Source organism: Colossoma macropomum, unplaced genomic scaffold (genome assembly GCF_904425465.1).
Source record: "Colossoma macropomum unplaced genomic scaffold, Colossoma_macropomum, whole genome shotgun sequence".
In the NCBI taxonomy this organism is placed as follows: Eukaryota; Metazoa; Chordata; class Actinopteri; order Characiformes; family Serrasalmidae; genus Colossoma; species Colossoma macropomum.
In genome coordinates this window covers 4,777,162-4,796,253 of record NW_023494806.1, presented here as the reverse complement: position 1 = coordinate 4,796,253, position 19,092 = coordinate 4,777,162, and the positions used below count along the sequence as shown (strand labels likewise).

The window sequence follows — 19,092 nt, the reverse complement described above, 5'->3', positions numbered from 1 at the left end:
AGCGGCGAACAAAGCAGGGAGATTCGCCATTATCAGCGCGCCTGCGCTCACAGCGCGCACGTAGCCCGCGTGCGTGTCTAGACGGGCGGCTGCGCAGCAGCAGCTCTGATTAAACACTCAGCTGATGATGAACACAGGACCGATTAAAGACCCCTTTATTACACTACAGCGCACTGCACTGACCACACTGACCAATTTACAGTGTAACAGAGAATAATGAGCTGCTGTAGTGTTGAATGAACAGTCAACTGTAACAGCGTTGAATAAACTATTATGGTGTTTAATTAACTCTTACGGCGACTAATTAACGGTGAAATGAGTATTACAAAGTTTAGCTGTTATAACATTAAAGTATCATTAACTTTTATAGTGTTGGTCACTGCAATAGTGTTGAATGAACCCTTAGTGGTTAACTGTTACAGTGTTGATTCATTGTTGTGATACTGATTAACTGTTATAGTGATAAACTGTTATAGTGTTGATTGTTTAGTGTTGAATTAACTCATACCGTGATTAATAAACTGCGTTGAATTAACTGTTAGTGTTTAACTCTTACCGTACCTGACGCTATAAAATCAGTGTAATAGTGCTGAATGAACTGAAGTGATTACAGTGATTAACTGTTATAGTGTTGATTAACTGTTTTAGTGATTAACTTAGTGTTGAGTAACTGTTATAATATTGATTAACTGTAAGTGTGGATTAACTGTTATAGTGATTAACTGCTATAATGTTGATTAACTGTTATAGTGATTTACTGTTATAGGGAATAACTTGTATTTATTTACTGTTATAGTGATTAACTGTTAGTGTTGATTAACTGTTATAGTGATTAACTGTTATAGTGAATAACTGTTGTAATTATTTACTGTTATAGTGATTAACTGTTGTAGTTATTTACTGTTATAGTGATTAACTGTTAGTGTTGATTAACTGTTATAGTGAATAACTGTTATAGTTAATTACTGTTATAGTGATTAACTGTTAGTGTTGATGAACTGTTATAGTTATTTACTGTTATAGTGATTAACTGTTATAGTGTTAACTGTTGTAGTGTTGAATAACTTACTGTGATTAAATGTTATAGTGATTAAATCTTAGTGTTGTTAACTGTCATAGTTATTAACCATTATAATGTGTAACTGTTAGTGTTGTTTAGCTATTAGTGTTGATTAACTGTTATAGTGATTAACTGTCATAATGTGTAACTGTAGTGTTGTTTAACTGTTAGCATTGATTAACTGTTATGTTGATTACCTGTTATAGTATTGAGTGAACTGGTATAGCGATTGTTATAGTGATTAACTGTTGGTGTTTAATTAACATGTACAGTGATAATTGAACTTAATGTTGAATTAACTAGTACAGTGTTGAAAAACTCAGTGAATAACTGTTATATTGTCAAATTACTAGTTAATTAGTGTTGAATTAACATTTACAGTGTTGCAGTATTGAACAGCTACAGTGCTGGATTGACTCTCGCAGCGTTACATTAACATCTACAGTGTTTCAGAATACTAACAGTGTTGAATGCGTAATTACAGTGTTAGATTCAACACCTACCATGCGGAATGAGCACCTGCACTGTTCAGTTAACACCTACAGTGCTGAATTAGTACCTGTAGTGTTACATTGAACACCTCCAGTATTGAATTAACACCTACTCTGTCCATCTGAGCCGCTGCCATTGTAGCCCTAGACTGTCCAGTTTTATTTATATCTTGCTTTTCTGAGTCTTACCGTGTTACACACTGTATTTAACCCCTCATGTGCCATTAGAAAGAAACCCCACCACTGCATGAGGAACTGTTTTGTTTCCTTTCTTTCATCAGTCACATATTTCCTGGCTTGTGGTCACATGACTGACCATATGGCACACATACACAGGGGTTCTATTGTTTAACACGACACCAAGAGTGCATTCAACTCTCTGCTCTATATGTTTGTGGTTGTGCTGATGTAAAATAAATAGACTTACTTATTACCTCATGTTTAATTCCTTAATTAAAGAAACACCATACATATAATTAATTAATATCAATTCATGTTTTTTTAATATCTGCTCTCATTCTTGTCTTTTTGTCTTCTTTCTTATGACAGTCCATACGAGGCTGGAGGAGCTGTGAACCGAAATGGCTCCTCTGAAGCCGCCAAGGTTAACGGGACCCTCGCTCTGCCCACTGGAGATGCCGTCCACGTGTCCAGCCAGATGACCTGGACAGTCCACCTGCAGTAGGGAACCTCCAGCCTGGCCCTGCTGCTTTTATTTCCTTTATTTCTCTGAAACCCCCTTAGACTCGCATAGACCCCTCCACTCCACCACTCCACTTTATGGACTTCTCTGTGTTGTGGTGACACCTTTGTGTTGTTTTTAACCCCTCGCGTCCCGTCCCTGCGCTGCAAGACCACCTCCGAGTTTGACGGGAGCCCTTAGCATGCACAAGCTGAAGGCCGGCCCTGGCCCCCCTGCGCCAGACGTCTATGAGTTCTCCCTGGACCAAGAGGATGCCCGAGTTTTAAAAGTCCGGTCCGCAGGGGTGGTGTCTCCGCTGGCCCAGTTCATCCAGGCGGAGCACCAGCATGCGGGTCTCTTCGCCCTGCCCCAGCAGGAGCCTCCTGGGCCCAAGAAAAAGAGGAAAAGGTGCGGGATGTGTGGCCCCTGCATGCTCCTGGAGAACTGCGGCACCTGCAGCAACTGCCTCAACAGGAAGGTGGGCCATCAGATCTGCAAACTCAGGAAGTGTGAGGAGCTCAAGAGGAGGAGGAGCCCCTGGCAGGTAAGCTTAGCTTGTGCAAATGTGCTTTATGCTGCTAATAGGAAAAAAAGCGGCTCAGAATGTAGCTTTTAAAGGAATAGTTTGGCAAAACAAATCAAGTCTGTTCAGTTTTCCATGACGCCAAATGTAGTCAGTCAGCCGAAACATGTTAGGTGTCTCAGGTTTGCGCTCAGCTTCAAACTAATCTAGCGAACAAGTAAAGGAAGTCTATCCTCCAAAAAATTAGCACCTATATACTAAAAATCAGCACATAGTTACCAAATACCATGTTGAGTTGTTTATCTCCGGAGGGGAAACCTCAGGGCCGTCAGAGAAGGCCTAATGATATCTGTGAAAAAAAATGCATGTCTACTTTTTAGTTTATTTTTATTTAGTATCATCATTCTTGTTGTATTTACACTCTTAAAGTATTGTACCAATACTCATATTTCATTGTTAAAGTATAGTTCAGTTTAAAAGGGTTAAATCCTTGACCCTGTTCTTGAAAATGATCCAATCAGGATTTTTTTGCCACGTATTATCTCCATATGTACAGCCCTGCGAGCTCATTGGTTAGGACTTCAGGAGCTGAACAGAAGGCCTAATGTGTCGGATTAACCACCAGCACAATTAGTGGAGTCAGCTAATCGTGTTTTGACTACTAATGGCCAAATTGGACCAAATTTGTGAGGAAAAACGTCACTTTAGTCTTTCTGGATATGTCACTGATTGAGAATGCAGCAGCAGCCGCCAGGACTCTCAATTGTAAAATGTACAATGTACAAAATAAAATATATTAATATCTTTTACAAGCATCAGATATCTGTGTTTAATCGAGAACAACCAAAAAATGTTCATATGAATTAACAAAGCGTTGACATACTACTTGAATCTATAGTGTTTTTCTCCCCCATAGTTTTTGACATTTATGGCCTGACCTGAAGGCCCAGCCACTAATAGTCAAAATTTTGTATCTCCATTTTTGTCATTTTTCAGTTTTTGACATAATTCGAAAGTGCCTATGGCTCTTTACATTATGTGTAAATTTCATGAATAATGCACCAAAATAACTGGCCCAAAATTACTTAGAAAAACGTCTGGTTCCATTGACTTACATTAAAAGTAGAGTATGTTTTTTCCTTCTCCTGTAAAGTTACCATTTTGGAGATACGAGGTTTTCTTCCAACAACAGTGTTATGTGACACTGTAAGATATACTGTTATCTATAAACATGAACAAAGGTGTGGACAGAGTTCAGCCTTTGATGCTGCTATTACTGCTTAGCAACACTTCTGCCCATTTTTATAGAGAATTGTACTTTTGAGCTGCACCCACCAGACAGGAATTCGGGGCCTTTCTAGTTATTTTTGGTTTTATACATCAGTCTTGCTTTTATTTTAACACCTAGATTCATCTCACACATCATAATTAACCTATTAAATCTGGTCAGAAAGCTGCAATAATACATTCGGTGCTATTTTCGTTCGGTTCTCTGTTGCGTGTTTCGTAGTGTTTGTCTAATCGTTCTGACTGATACAAGGTGCTCATACAGGTGGAGGTTCCTTTTTTTTTTCCTGCATTTCCGGTTCGTGATTAGGGCAGAGTGACATGAACTCAAGATTATGTCATAATATTGTATGTATTGAATTATACTGCAGCATATAGTATCATATAGATGTATCATGACTAGCATTTTAGCCTGTGGCTAGTATGTTAGCGCTTTGATAGTGTTTTAGCTTCTATAGTATGTTAGCTTGTGGCTAGTGTTTGAGCCTGTGGCTAGTGTTTTAGTTTGTGGCTAGTGTGTTAGCTTGTGGCTAATGTTTTAGTTTGTGGCTAGTGTGTTAGCTTGTGGCTAATGTTTTAGCCTGTGGCTAGTGTTTTAGCCTGTGGCTAGTGTTTTAGTTTGTGGCTAGTGTGTTAGCTCGTGGCTAATGTTTTAACCTGTGGCTAGTGTTTTGGTTTGTGGCTAGTGTGTTAGCTCGTGGCTAGTGTTTTAGTTTGTGGCTAGTGTTTTAGCCTGTGGCTAGTGTTTTAGTTTGTGGCTAGTGTGTTAGCCTGTGGCTAGTGTTTTAGCCTGTGGCTAGTGTTTTAGTTTGTGGCTAGTGTGTTAGCCTGTGGCTAGTGTTTTAGTTTGTGGCTAGTGTTTTAGTTTGTGGCTAGTGTGTTAGCTCGTAGCTAGTGTTTTAGCCTGTGGCTAGTGTTTTATCCTGTGGCTAGTGTTTTAGTTTGTGGCTAGTGTGTTAGCCTGTGGCTAGTGTTTTAGTTTGTGGCTAGTGTTTTAGCCTGTGGCTAGTGTTTTAGTTTGTGGCTAGTGTGTTAGCCTGTGGCTAGTGTTTTAGTTTGTGGCTAGTGTGTTAGCCTGTGGCTAGTGTTTTAGTTTGTGGCTAGTGTGTTAGCTAGGTGCTAACATTAACGAGTGTTATGCTGTCTTCAAGTCATCGTTGGAAGTTCCTACTTACGACACGACTTACGACATGACCTGAAGACAGCATTAGACTGGAGCACCATAAAGCACAACATTTTTCAGAATATTGTACTTTTATAATGAGTTATAATGAGTTTATAATGAATTCGAGTGCTCTGATCAGCTAAAAATGGAAACACTAACACATTAACATAAAGCAAAGACACAGTTTGATTTTTGCTGTGCAAAAAAAAAAGTTGAAACACTGCTGTATCAAATCGAATAATAATTTTGTTGTGAATTTCTTTAGACTCCTACGTATTTTACATTATTAGTACAATATCAATATGATATTAGGATAAAACATAATTGAAAACAGCAACGACAATAATAATTATGAATAGTATTATTATTACTACAATAGTAGTAGTAGTATTGGTTGTACTAATATTATTATTGTTGTTATTATTATTATTATTATTACATCTGGTATACAGGGCTACACTGTTTAACATAGGAGCACCTCAGCATGGCAACAGTGCAGCTTCCAGCCTGTAAAGAGATTTTGTAGAATTGAAAAGACTTATTTTACCCATTCAGGTTCATATTTGATTTGTCTTGGGTGCAGGGATGTTTGGGGTTCACCGTTTTTGGGCTAAAAACATTGGAAAATCTATATCATGAAACACCATCATACAGGTAATAACTTTATGTCAGTGTATCTTTACCTACCAGCCCTGGTCCTGATGAGTCAGTGTTACCCAGGGGACATTAGTGCAAAATTTCATAAACATCCTTTCCTCCTGAGGCTACTATGATGTTTTACTGCTCTTTAGTCAGTCGTATGCTTTTCATGTGAGGGGAAGAGGCTTCAGCATTTAGCCGAAAGTTTGAGTCTTGTTTCAGGTCATAAACAGTTCGCTGGCAGCAGCTCTTTAGTTTAAAATGTTGTGCTAATTGTTTCCATAGAGATGTAAAACTCCCTCCTCCGCTCAAAGGCACGGCTGTTGCAGCTCCGTCTTGTTAGGAAATCCCTAATAAATAACTTTGCTTTACTCTAAGCTACATTTGTAATGACTTGCTTCTTAGCTCAGTGCGTTATAATGGAAAAATGAGTTGTTTGTGTTTTCTCACAAGTAATTTTGTGGTTAGTGAGTAATTACTCCGGTTTAAGAGAAATGTGAGTGGTGTCAGTGAAAACAGGACATATTAAAGAGGAATTCCACCAATTTTTCAAAATCTCTGCATAATTTAGTCATTAGCGTTGTAAGTTTGATGATTTAATGTGAAAGGCTCGTGTTTACAGCCTTTAAAAGCTGCCTCACAGAAAGCTTTTATTACTTGAACTGGTTTCAAACATGTTGCCTCATGCCATACGCGCTGTTTTAAATCCATTCCTACTGGAGGTGCATGTGGGGCATTAGAAGGCAAAAATAGTCTCCAAAGAAAACCTATTTTACCATCATTATTACATATAAATGAATGGAGAAAGTCATTTTGGAGCATTTCTGTCAGTCCATTTATCATAAAAAAGGTCAGCTGGTGATTCCAAAGTATGTCAAAAAATGAAAAATGAGATTTTTGTGTATTTAAATACTCAAATTTAGGTTCACTAATGGTTTTGGATTGTAAATAAAATGGCTATATCTGTGTTGTAGATGTTGTGATCCCCTGGTTCCTATCACCACCACTGTAAAGAAATCTGTAATGATTTTGTGATCTGTATGATGCAGTTATGCAGAATTTTTGAAAAAATCAGTGGAATTCTCCTTTAAAGGGCTAAACATGTGAACTAAGCCTGTCCTCACTCACTTGAGATCAACATCTTTAACCTCTTATGCTCGTGGGTGTATTTTAGTTTGTCCATCTGAATTCACAAGACCAAATCGTAGGGCAAATTATTCAGTAACTGCGTGAAATAAATGTAAATTTCTTTTATTTATCGATTTATTTTTTGTAAAAGCTCCCCTCAAATTAACAGAACATGTGTTTTATGATCACACATATTGCTATATACTTACAATTTACTGCTGAAAGCTAAAAATCTTAGACGCTCTTTGTATTATTTTATAAAAGTAATTTTTACAGAGCAGATCACTGAAGAGACGCCATCTGTTTATAGTTTATAGCCCAGATTTGAGGAAAAATGGGCCGACTTTCAGTAGATAAAAACATTGTGAGTTCAGCTTCTTTTATTATAAGGGTTTAAAATTACATCACCCATCTATTTGACTGGAAAGAAGACAGTTACAGCTCTCATACGACCCCCACCTTTAGAATGTAGCTTATGAAATATGAAAGTTATGAAGAATATGGCATTTTGGAACCACCAGTGGTCTCAAGGAGTTGAAAAGCTTAAAGGAATGTACTTAAAGGCGGATGTACTTAATCGTCCCAAAATGTAGCTCACATGTTTGCTTCTTTTAGTTTTTAACTTTTTTACTTTTTCGCTGGAGCTACGAGACAATTGTAACACAAATGGCTGGTATGGTGGGTAACACCTCTGCCTTCTACGCTGTAGACCGGGGTTCAATCCCTCACCTGGGCAAGCAGCCTACACTGTTCCAATAAGAGTCCTTGGGCAAGACTCCTAACACCACCTTCACCTACCTGTGTAAAATGATCACGTTGTAAGTTGCTCTGGACAAGATTATCCTGGTAGCTCCGGTGCTAAACTAAAGAAGCAAGCATGTCCTGGCGAACTGACTAAATTTGGGGTGGAGTGGGGGTACAGTTTTCACCAATAGATTCCTTTATGGGAACAGGAAGGAAGTGTTACCATAATAACTTCACCAGAGCAACACAACCAGTCCAGGCTCTTCAGTGCTTTGGTCTGCGTAGACACGTTCCTCACCTGTGCTGTTTGAGCTTGTCGTCCGTATGTCCTCTGGCTGTCCTGACCTCCTTCAGCAGGTTCTGCAGCACTCACCTGATGTCGTAAACATGACTCAGCCACGAGGAAACAATGAGGGGGTTCTGCTTACGACTAACTGTTTTCACAGTTGAGAAAACGTCAGACCGGTCCCGTGGCCTGAGGGGTGTTGCTCTGTACAGTTTTCACTCCTAATTCGGGCGTGTTACCTAAAACACACCTGTGCCATACGGGGCTTGGATTGTCCCTGAGAGTTTAACCCTTCAAGGCAAACGCAAAAACATGATTATTTCTGCTGTAATCCGATCTTCTTTGCTATTAACACGATTTCTCAGTCACATTTATTCGGTATTTAATGAATGTGATCTGACAAAGCTAAAATTTTTTACCTTTTTTATTTAGCTTGGCACAAAACACTGAACAAAACAAATGAAACACTCCCCATCCCAGCGGTCGGCAACCCAAAAGTTAAGAAGAGCCATTTTATCCTTTCAGCAAAAATCAAACCACCTTGTGAGCCACAACATTTTATATCCATTTTACTGTCTTGGCTGTTAATATGTCTCAGTATGTTCTAATGTGCTAGTGTAGGCTAAAAAATATAATGTAAACAAAAGATCAGACTTACTTTGCTCTGCTTTAAGCTTTAGGTCAGCTATAGCAGCTTTTCTCGCATCTCTGGCAGGAAACTTTTCCAAAAGTAGAACAGTTTCTTGAATTTTTCATTCACCAACTTCTTGTTCAGACTTTCCCGTTCCACCTTAAATGGTGCCTGAGGTGCCAGGATGCAACTGCTGCACCATTTAGTTCAGTTGGGACAAGAAGCTGGCGAGCGAGAAGCGACTTCAGCCTCGTAAAAACATCTAACACTGAGAGACGTTTTACAAGAAACTGTTCTACTTTTGGAAAAGTTTCCTGCCAGAGATGCGAGAAATAAGTTATGACATCAATGACCTCTCAAGTTAGGGAACCTTAACCTACTCAGTCGAAGTCGACGATCAACTGTCATGTCTGTTACGTAGCAACCGATGATCCATGCAGAACTGAAACGCAAACAAATCATCAAAATAATGTTAAAAATGTGAGGTACAGCTACTGTTAGTGATGTAAAAAGATTAAAACAGAAGTGCAATAAACTGAAAGTTAAGAATACTGTGACATCGCCCCCTGCTGTTTATCAGAGCGTCACCCCTCCACAGTTTCAGTCTCCATTTCCCAAACGCTTTAGCCGAGCGCACTAACGTTATTCCTCCTAATAAACAGACACACGTTCAGCTCCGTCTCCTCACTATTCACCACCATCACTGTAATATTTCATCATCAACATTAACACGTGAAGGTAATCAGAGGGACGGTGGAGATCGAGTCTGCAGAGTGTGGGGTTTTTAAAACGCAGAGTTAGAAAAGAAAACTCACAAGTGAAACCACAGTTTTGCAGTATAAATAAATATAAATAAATATAGCACCATTATGCTGGTAGTGAACTATCCTGCCTGACAGCTGCCTAAAAACCATAGAATCAGACGCTTAAACAGAAGGTAGGACACTGTTGGGGTTTATCCTGAAGTTAGGACAGTATTTAGTACATTAGGATGTTCCTGTAATACTGTTTTCTTATCTGGAGTTAATGATGAGATTATGAAGTTAAGAACTGTTATTCTGTAACAGCTTCTATCCTAAATTCAGTCCTAACTGAAGTCGTCATGGTGACTAAACAGAGAAGATTTCAGAGTTAAGTTGTGTTTTTGTAATATGGCTCCTGTTCTTCACCCACACAGTCTCTTTGCATTTATCATGCTCAGCCATTCATTTGAAAAAGACAAATATCAAAATTTCTCAAGCTTTCATTTCTGCATTGATGTCTTTGGCATAATTCAAATATCAGGCTTTCAAAAGCTAATTCAAATGTGATAAATCATATTTTTACCAGCCCATAAATTGCTTGTGGTTTAAATAATAGAATGGCTAAAGTTTACTGTGTTATGTTGGCCTACAGGCTGCTTTTAGTGTAGCCTACTGTTGTCATTGTCTATTAGTCTGGGCTATATTAAACTTTTATATTTAACAACATTTGATGTATAAAGAATTTTTTTTGAAGTCGTTTAACTCCTCTGTTCGTGTTTTGTGTGGGAAGAGTGGAACAGCTTTATCTGCTTTATCTGTATAGCCGTTGGTTATTTAAGATTCCACTTGTTTTTATTGAACTGCAGTTAAACTCATCATTGGAAAAAAAAAATCTTATTTCTTTGTTTATAGCTTTTTTTGTTGTGGAAATGAGTCACTATGATGCATCAGTAAAGTTATACATTAATTGATTTCTACATAATCCTCAGTACTGGCCCTACACAGTAACCAAAACAACCTGGGCCTGAATCTTGGTGTAACTGGGAGAGAGAGTGCTCGGTGTGATGCTCGCTCGACCATTTAAGAATTGTCTGTGTGCTGAGATGCTTTTGGCAAACCTCTACTTGTTTCATTCTAAGGGAGAAAAGAATGTTTTTGTTTTATACGCTAACACAGATGTCAGAAGTTGCCCTCAGAGAGAATAATTAAATAAAATATGAGACAATGGAGAATATACGCCCTTAAATATCTCTGCTGTCAGAACAAAACCTCGCATCTCCATTTTTTGTTGGTTTTCGGTTTTTGACATAATTTGAAAATGCATGTTGCTTTTTACATTGTAGGTAAATTTCATGATGAATGGACCAAAAGAAACGACCCAAAATGACATGGAAAAACGTCTGGTTCCATTGACTTACATTAAAAGTGAAGTATGTTTTTTCCTTCTCCTGTAAAGTTACCATTTTGGAGATACAAGGTTTTGTTCTGACAGCAGCGAATATACAGTGAGGCATATTCCAATCGCATTATGTGGCAATATGTTGACAGTATATTGACAATACTAGTGTTTTCTATATATTGTATAGCATATAAGTTATTATAGACTTTATATTTTTTGCTGTGTGGTCGTTATGGGTCCTGGTCTTGGTCATTTAAGGTGCGGGTCCGTAGCTGTAGCAGTTATAAACCAGTTTCAGTCTGAGTTGCTCATCATTTTCTTGCAGCCCATTGAGCAGCCGCAGAGCCAGATGTCCTGGTCTTTGTTGGTTGTTTGCTTTGAGCTGTTTGTTGAGTGACAGTTGGTAGAGGTGTGTATTTGTGTGTGGTGGTTGCCAAGTCAGTCATTCAGCACAGTGCAGTCATATAGAGCAAAGATACTTAGATTAAACTTGTTCTTTTCCTTAAAGCCCCACTGAAGAATTGCTGAAGCAGCCGCCCCAGGATTAGAGTTTACTCCCAGAGAGGAGGCTAAACATCGTCTGCTTTAGGAGGGCCGTTATTAGTCGAAAGCCTTTGTTGTTGCAGTACCAAAAAGCAGCCTTACGGGTTACAGCGGTTCTTCTTTTGGACGTTTAGGCCTGGCTTTCAGAACACAGATTAAGCCTAGTGTCGGATACAGTTCTGTTGTTGAGCCTTTTCTTTTAAAATCCTTTTTTAGTCCAGGTCTAGTCCAGCTTTGTGTCTGGTAAACAAGAGCTGAGAGGTTCCTGCCCACGTGTTGGGCAGATGGATGTGGAATCTCATGTGCTTGCCCAGCCTCAGCTAAAGTGGAGTGATTTTGTTTTCATCTTGCCTGAGAAGTAACACAGTTAAAGGTCCCATATCATGGAAAACTGAATTTTCCTCATTGTTTTGGAGGGAATTTGATGTAGTATGTAAGCACTGTGAAACTTTCAAAACGATTTGCAGCACAAACCAGTCCATATGGGGGAAATGTAGCGCATTTTAAATTAATTCTTTTTGTGATGTCACAAAAAAACCCAATGCATTTTGGAGATATGCGGTTTTGTCAGAGAGGTCATTTACACCTCAGTCTTAAAGGCACAGTAACAAAAAAACGAAAGCAGTCTGTTTAATAGGGGATAGAGTTTGGAAAATGGTCATGGAAAAATTAATGATGTAAATGTAGGATATGGGCCCTTTAATTAAAACGTCGACAAGAATAATGTGTATTACAGCAGCACAACATAAATGTAAGTAACATGGCAAAATAATGGGAATAATATTTGATATATATATATATATATATATATATATATATATATATATGTATGTATATATATATATATATATATATATATATGTATGTTCTGCTGTCAGAACAAAAGCCATCATTTTGAAGCGTATCTCCAAAATGATATGCAAGTAATTTTAGCACATTTCTTATGTATATCTATGTGTGTGTATGTATATATATGCATATATATATATATATATATATATATGTGTGTGTGTGTGTGTGTGTGTGTGTGTGTATGTAATCGTTTTGTCGGGGTGATGTTGTTTTGTATTATGTTATGTTTATGCCATATTAACTGTGGATTTTAGGAAGTAAACCAGCTCAGCTTTTTGTTCTCCTGCGTCTTGAACAGTTTAGCGTTCTGATCCCTTGTTGAAACGGTCGCTCTCAGTGGAGGAGAATTCCTCCCGCCTGCTTTATATGCACTGCTCTGTGGCCTTTGACCTTTGGAGGCGCTCCCGTAACCCATATGGGAGTCGACCTGGAGCAGAAAGAATGCCACTCTTTCATCTTCCCTTCACACAAAGCTTATCTATGTATTCATCCATGTCCAGTGATTTCTCAATGAACGAAAAACTGCACGTTTCTTTTATGGCTACTCTTTTTCAGAACATCCAGTATTATAACTTCACGAGGTCGTAGCAGTAAAGTGGATGGAACTGAACTCTATCAGATCTAGAGGCACAAAGAAAGAGCCGGAGAGAGAAAGAGGACAGGAAGAATGTAAATAAAGGCAGGGGTAAGAGGGTTCAGGAAGGCACTGTTGGTTTTAGGTGCAGGGGGAAGGAACCTGTGCTTCTACATGTGTCTCCTGTTTTTGTGTGGGCGAGAGAGAGAGAGGGAGAGAGAAAAAAGGAGAAGACAGAGCTGCCAATCACAGAGACCTGTGGCTGCTTGCATAATGTCTAGAGTTGAGTTGAATGTTTACAGTTAAATGCTGTAAATGTACATTTTGCAGCTGCTGATTTACAATTACGGATTATTTCTCACCTCCCACTTAAAAATCTCCATAAAGTGAGATAGAGGGAAAACCTATAGCCAGTATTCGCTGAAGATGTCTAATGCTAGTGACCACTGGTCTTCTGAGTGTCCTCAGGAGGGCTTTTACATATATACCTTTTATGTTGGCGCTTTTATATGAGCGAATATTTTTCTGAATAATTGACTAAACTGAGTTTTACAAACATTAAAAGTGGACTTAAATGAACAGTTACAAACCCAGCGAAGACTCTAAAATACTTTCCTGGACAAAAGAACTTATATATAAGAACTAATTCGGCCCATGAACATTTTTTATTAGGAAGAAGTTGACACCAGGATGAGCAGGCAGAAATAGTAGATAATGTTGGGTATACATAATGTCATGAAAGGGAAAGTATATAATGAATATAGTGTAATGTGTAAGTGTAAGAATAATAGCTGTCATCATAGTAATAATACTTGTAAAATAAAGCAGTCTAAATCAATAAGGATTTATAATTTACATGGCTGGTTTGGTTAGGAGTGTGCATATATATGTGTATATATGTATGTTTATATATATATATACCATTTGGAGATACAAGCTTTCCGACAACAGCTATATATATATATATATATATATATATATATATATAAATACGTGTGTGTGTGTGTGTGTGTGTAGACACACTTTATCAAGCATTTATCAGGTCATGACTGAGTACAGTGAGAGAGATAAAGAGGCTTTTGAACGTGCAGTAGGAGAACATGTCGTACTCCCCTGAAGCCGGTAGGTGGGTTTAGTGGGTTAGAGCAGTCATGCTGTACATGTGGGTCACAGCGTACTGGAGAATTCAAAGAATGCAAGCGCTTATTAGGTGTTTTTAGAACTAGATTTAAAACATCTTACATACGGCTTGTTTACCGGATCTCTTTATTACCTTAATAATTTGTCATTATGCTGCTATTTTATTAATATTTCTCTTTAGCTTTCCAGAATTCTGCTTCTTTTCTTGAAGTTTTACAGCTAAAATGGAAATGCAGCATGAATAAAGGTGGTTGTTGTTCTGATTATTGTTAGTCTTCAGTGCTTAATTTCCAATTCAGGCTTTAAATGAATTTATACGAGAGCTGAAGAGCTGCTCTGAGGTCAGCATTAGAGGACAGTTTCTTTTTACAGATAGCAGAACAATAGGCTTGCTCATTAGCGGCCACTGTAGTGATGAGAAAAGGGCCGTATTTTATTCTCCCCTTCAACTGACCCCTGCACTGCCCCCGCCAGCTGACTCCCTGTCGCCTGGCAACCACATCCCATTACAGCCCCCTCCACCAATCAGCACGCAGCCAGCACTAGCCCACGGTCTCTTTAAGCGCGCTCATGCTGTGTGCTCAATAATGCTAATGAAGCTAAAAGCAGTTACTGATCAGCACTGAGGCCCAAGCCTGGTTCTTCTGCAGCTGCTCTGAATGCTTTGATTTTAAACGCTGAAAGTTTTCTCGTTATTGCGGTGTAGAAGGTGTGGCTGAGGTGGGTTTTGCCTGTGATGACGATTTGATTTGCCGCCATGAAAATCTTTTATTTTTTTATATCGTAACGTGTATCGATGATTGATTTCAGTTAAATTCAGTTAAACATCAGATGTTTAATCTATTAAAGTGCACAATTCCATGTTTTGTTGATTTTCTAAGTGTAAATAAGTCCATCCTCTACAGAAAACACACTTCTGCACACAGTTTCTTTTTTTATTAATATGATTTTTTTGCTGGGTTTAATATACTGGAACAAAATAAGACAAACTGCGGCCAGTGCTAAAGTTATGACATACATTTTATATTTTATTTTTTCCATTATGTTTCCATCAGCAACCAAACAGTTATTGTGAACTAAATGTGTAGAGGTGTGTTTCTCTGTAGAGGACGTGTTAACTAATTTGTAAGAAATAAAAAAAAAATGTGGGGCAAACTTTTGCACAGTTATTAAACTTAATACTTATTACACAGTAACAGCTATAAATGATTCAGAGCTCTAGTTCTGAACTCTTAGTGTGACTGGCTGTGAGGTTCTCTGTTTTCTGACCACATTTTTCTAATATGTGACCTCTTAAATGTCCAGGAGCTACTGGCATGTCCAGGCTTCCTTTCTTCTCTCTTATAATTTAAGAATAATTCAGCCAGATTGCATTTTTTATTACTGAATAATGTGCCTTAAGATGTAATAAACCTGGTAATAAAAGGGTTTTGTGTCACTCTACCTCACATACCTGTAACCTACAGTACTGTGTGGAAGTCAGAGACCACCTGTCTTATTTTAATTTACAGTCAAAATAGCCATTAAGTAAAATTATTCATTTTTAGGAGATTTTTCTGAGGAGATTAGATATCAGATAATCATAATGAGGGAGAAGGTCAAAGGAGAATAAGTGAAAACTGAGGTTGAATGATTAAAAGATACAGAGACTGGAACTGTGGGACTCCCAACAACCAACTGGAAGACCTGGTAGACACCAAAACTGCCCCCCATCAGATAAACAGCGCTTAAAGCTTTCATCTCTGAGAGAGAGGAGAAAATCAAGCTGCTTCAGATCTGAAAACATCCACAGGTGTTTCTGTCCATCCTTCCACTGTGAGAAGACGACTCAGCGCTGTGGGTCTGAAAGGATGTGTAGCTGTTCAAGAAGAACCTCACTGAGAAAAGGAGACGGACACATCAAACAAAGAAGCTGGACGATGGACTGACCACCCCAGAGTCCAGACCTCAACGTCACTGAATGTGTTGGGGTTTATTTGGATCGTGTGAAGCAGAAACTACAACCAACTTCTAAGACTGAACTTTGGAGGTGTCGGAAAATAACCCTGCAGTATCCTTACAACTCAAAGATACTTAAGAGAGTCCAAATTTCTTAACAATTAAATAGTTAAGATGTGATCAAAGTCGCTCAGTGTGGTTTGGTGTGAAGCGCTCAGGTCTAGAGAATCTTACCAAGTCACAGTGGTGGTGATAGGAACCAGACGTCTGAAGAGTTTAGTGCCTCTTAAAGCTCCTTCACAGACAGTAAAACACGAAATGGTTATAACGTCACTGTCTGGCACCTGAAACATTGTTTTACAATAGTTTTAGAAAAAGGTTTGAGCCTAAAGCTCATATATTTTTAAATCCGTTCTTGGTGGAGGGATACATGCAGGACATTACAAGACAAAATAGTCCCCAAAGAAAACTTATTATTTCAGATTTATCACTATTTTACCATCATCAACGTTCCATATAAAACTCAGAGGACTCGTGTAGGTCCACTGATGGTTTTGGATGGTAAATAAAATGTCTATATTTGTGTTGTAGTCATGGCGACCCCTGGTTCCCATCACCACCACTGTAAAGAAATCGGAACCATTTCACACCAAACCACTCTGAATGACTCTGTTTACATCTCAGACACTGAATTGTGCAGAAAATGAGATAAATCAATAAGGCGCATTCACAAATAAATACTTTATACTTTTATTAAAGGAATATTTTATTAAGAGTGCATCTGCATTCAATTAAGAACAAAAGCACTTTGTCCTCTCCTGCTGTCCAACTCTATTGTTTTAACAGATCAGACTGTGCTTAACTCTGTGTGTGTGTGTGTGTGGGACATCTGTTTAGTGTGTGTGTGTGTGTGTGAGTGAAGGTGTGTATGGATTAGCTGGTTTTAGTTGGTCATTGTTTGGTAAAGTAGGAGGTGGAGAGAGTTAATTAGGCTCGTTAATTCTTCTGTTGTTACAGCCGAGATTCAGCTCAGCACACACACACACACACACACACACACACACACACACACACACAGGTGCAAATTCTCACAACTCTTTAGCGCTGCTGTCTTAATGAAGCCTCTGTGGTGCTGTGTGAGAGAGGGAGAGAGATACAGTCCATATAGAGTGAGAAAGTGTGTTTGTGCTGGTTTGTTTTTGTATATTTTTATGACAAAAATGTTCTGACTTTGTTGGAGAAACCAGAAAAAAAGCAAGATAAAAGCTCATTTCATAAAACTGAATTAAGAAAAGGAAATGTCTGTCTGTCTGTCTGTCTGTCTGTCTATCTTTATATTCGTAAGCAAATGTTTTGGCACCCCTGGTCCAGTAACATGTTTTTCTCTACAGAGACACGTGTTAATTACTGCTTATTTACTGTATTTAACGTATTAGAAAAAATAAACCATAAAATGTCGACTGTTCAAAAGTTGAGTTATAAAAAGTTAAAATTTATTCATTTTTTCAAATTTCTTAAACGCAGCAACTAGAAATTGTGCACTAAAGTTTGCAGAAGAATGGTGTGTGTTCTCCGTAGAGGGGGTGTTGACTTATTTTCACTTAGAAAACCAACAGAAGATGCTGTTTGACCAGAAATGTTCAAACTTTTGCATACGTCTGTCTGTCTGTCGGTCTGTCGGTCTGTCTGTCGACTCCTTTATTTCATCATTTCAACCCCTTAAACCCTAAGGCTCTGCTTGTGGGTCCACGCTTCAGTTCCTCGCTCTCATAACTCAGAACCTGCACATTAGTGTCAGTGATGCTGGCTTTGTAAAGAGCTTTTTTACCAAAGTGCCATACTTTATTTTTCAAAGCTGAAAGAGCAGAACTGTTTACTTTCTTTTGTTGAGGTGAAGATTCGGGTTAGATATAGGAAATTTGTATAACATATGTGTCGTTACATATTGTCGCCAATATGGAGCCTTTTTTCTGTTTTAATTTGATATTTTTTCACCTGTGATAGAGCCACCTGCCCTTCACAGGGTACACATTTCATGAGGACTGGATTAATAATAATAAAATGGTTAATTACATTAACTTAAAATTTACACGTTTGTTTTTTTCTGCAGTAAAGTTTTCATTTCAGTGATACAAGAGTGTGTTATGTCAGTGACGATGTATATAATATATATGGGACACGTGTACGACCCCACGTTCTGACACTGTAGAAAACAGCCCTGCGTGTTTGTGTAGTTAAGACACTATCCAGTCTGCCTGAAGGGTCTGCTGGGTTACTGAGTGAAGTGCTGCAGCCTGTCAGAACAGACCAGGTGTTACTGCGCTTACAGTTTTGTATCCTGTGTCGTTTTATTTACTTTACAGCTTTTGAAAGCACTACTCTTTACATTGTGTGTGTCTTTTATAATGAATAGACAGATAAAACCAGCTCTTACTTGGAATAAAATCGTTTGGTGGGACGGTGACCCACCAACCAGTCATCATGCCCCACTAAGCTCAGTGTTTCTATGTGCTTCTGTAGTGAAAGTAAACCTTGTGAGCAGCAGGTGGTTTAAAAGCTGCCACAGCTGGGTTTGCGTGCATCGCTTTGTATTAGCTGCGTTTTAGGGATGAGCTGTGCTGCGTGTTGATCAATCAGCAGACAGAGTTCCTAAATAAGCAGATCTTTGGTGTTTTGCTCTGGTGTGGCTTTGCTCCTAAATGCGTTGTGCCTTCAGACAGATCTACAGTAGATTTCCTGTATTCTCCTTAGCTCTTGTCTTTTGTCGCGTGACTGTGCTGTGGAATTACAGAGAAATGCAACACGTATTTTTTAATTAATTTGATTTTAATGAATGAAACGTATACCAACCTAAGCTTTAGGATACCAACATAATTTTGTTGAACAAGTATTTACTGATATGATTTTGAAATCATAGTGCATCCCTGCTGTCTATCTGTCTGTCTGTCTACATATATATATATATATATATATATATATATATATATATATATATATATATGTGTGTATATATATATATATGTATATATATATATGTATATATGTATGTGTATATATATATATATATATATATATATATATATATATATATATATATAATGTTGCTGCTGTCGGCACAAAGCCATGTATCTCCATTTTTTTCCAGTTATTGACGTAATTTGACTATACCCGTTGTCCTCTATGTTGTGTATGAATTTCATGATGACCAGCAGAAATTACCCAAAATTAGTTGGGGGGAAAACGTCTGGTTCCATTGACTTCCATTAA

General features: G+C 38.2%; 1 protein-coding gene across 1 annotated transcript in view; it reads left to right on the top strand.

Annotated features, from left to right (window-relative positions):
* tet3 (tet methylcytosine dioxygenase 3) overlaps positions 1-19,092 on the top strand; it is an 80,885-nt gene that overhangs the window by 2,857 nt on the left and 58,936 nt on the right. The window contains exon 2 of the mRNA XM_036597877.1: positions 2,101-2,777. Within this exon, the coding sequence (XP_036453770.1) occupies positions 2,436-2,777 (342 nt within the window). The 5' untranslated portion in view covers positions 2,101-2,435. The remainder of the gene's footprint in view (positions 1-2,100; positions 2,778-19,092) is intronic.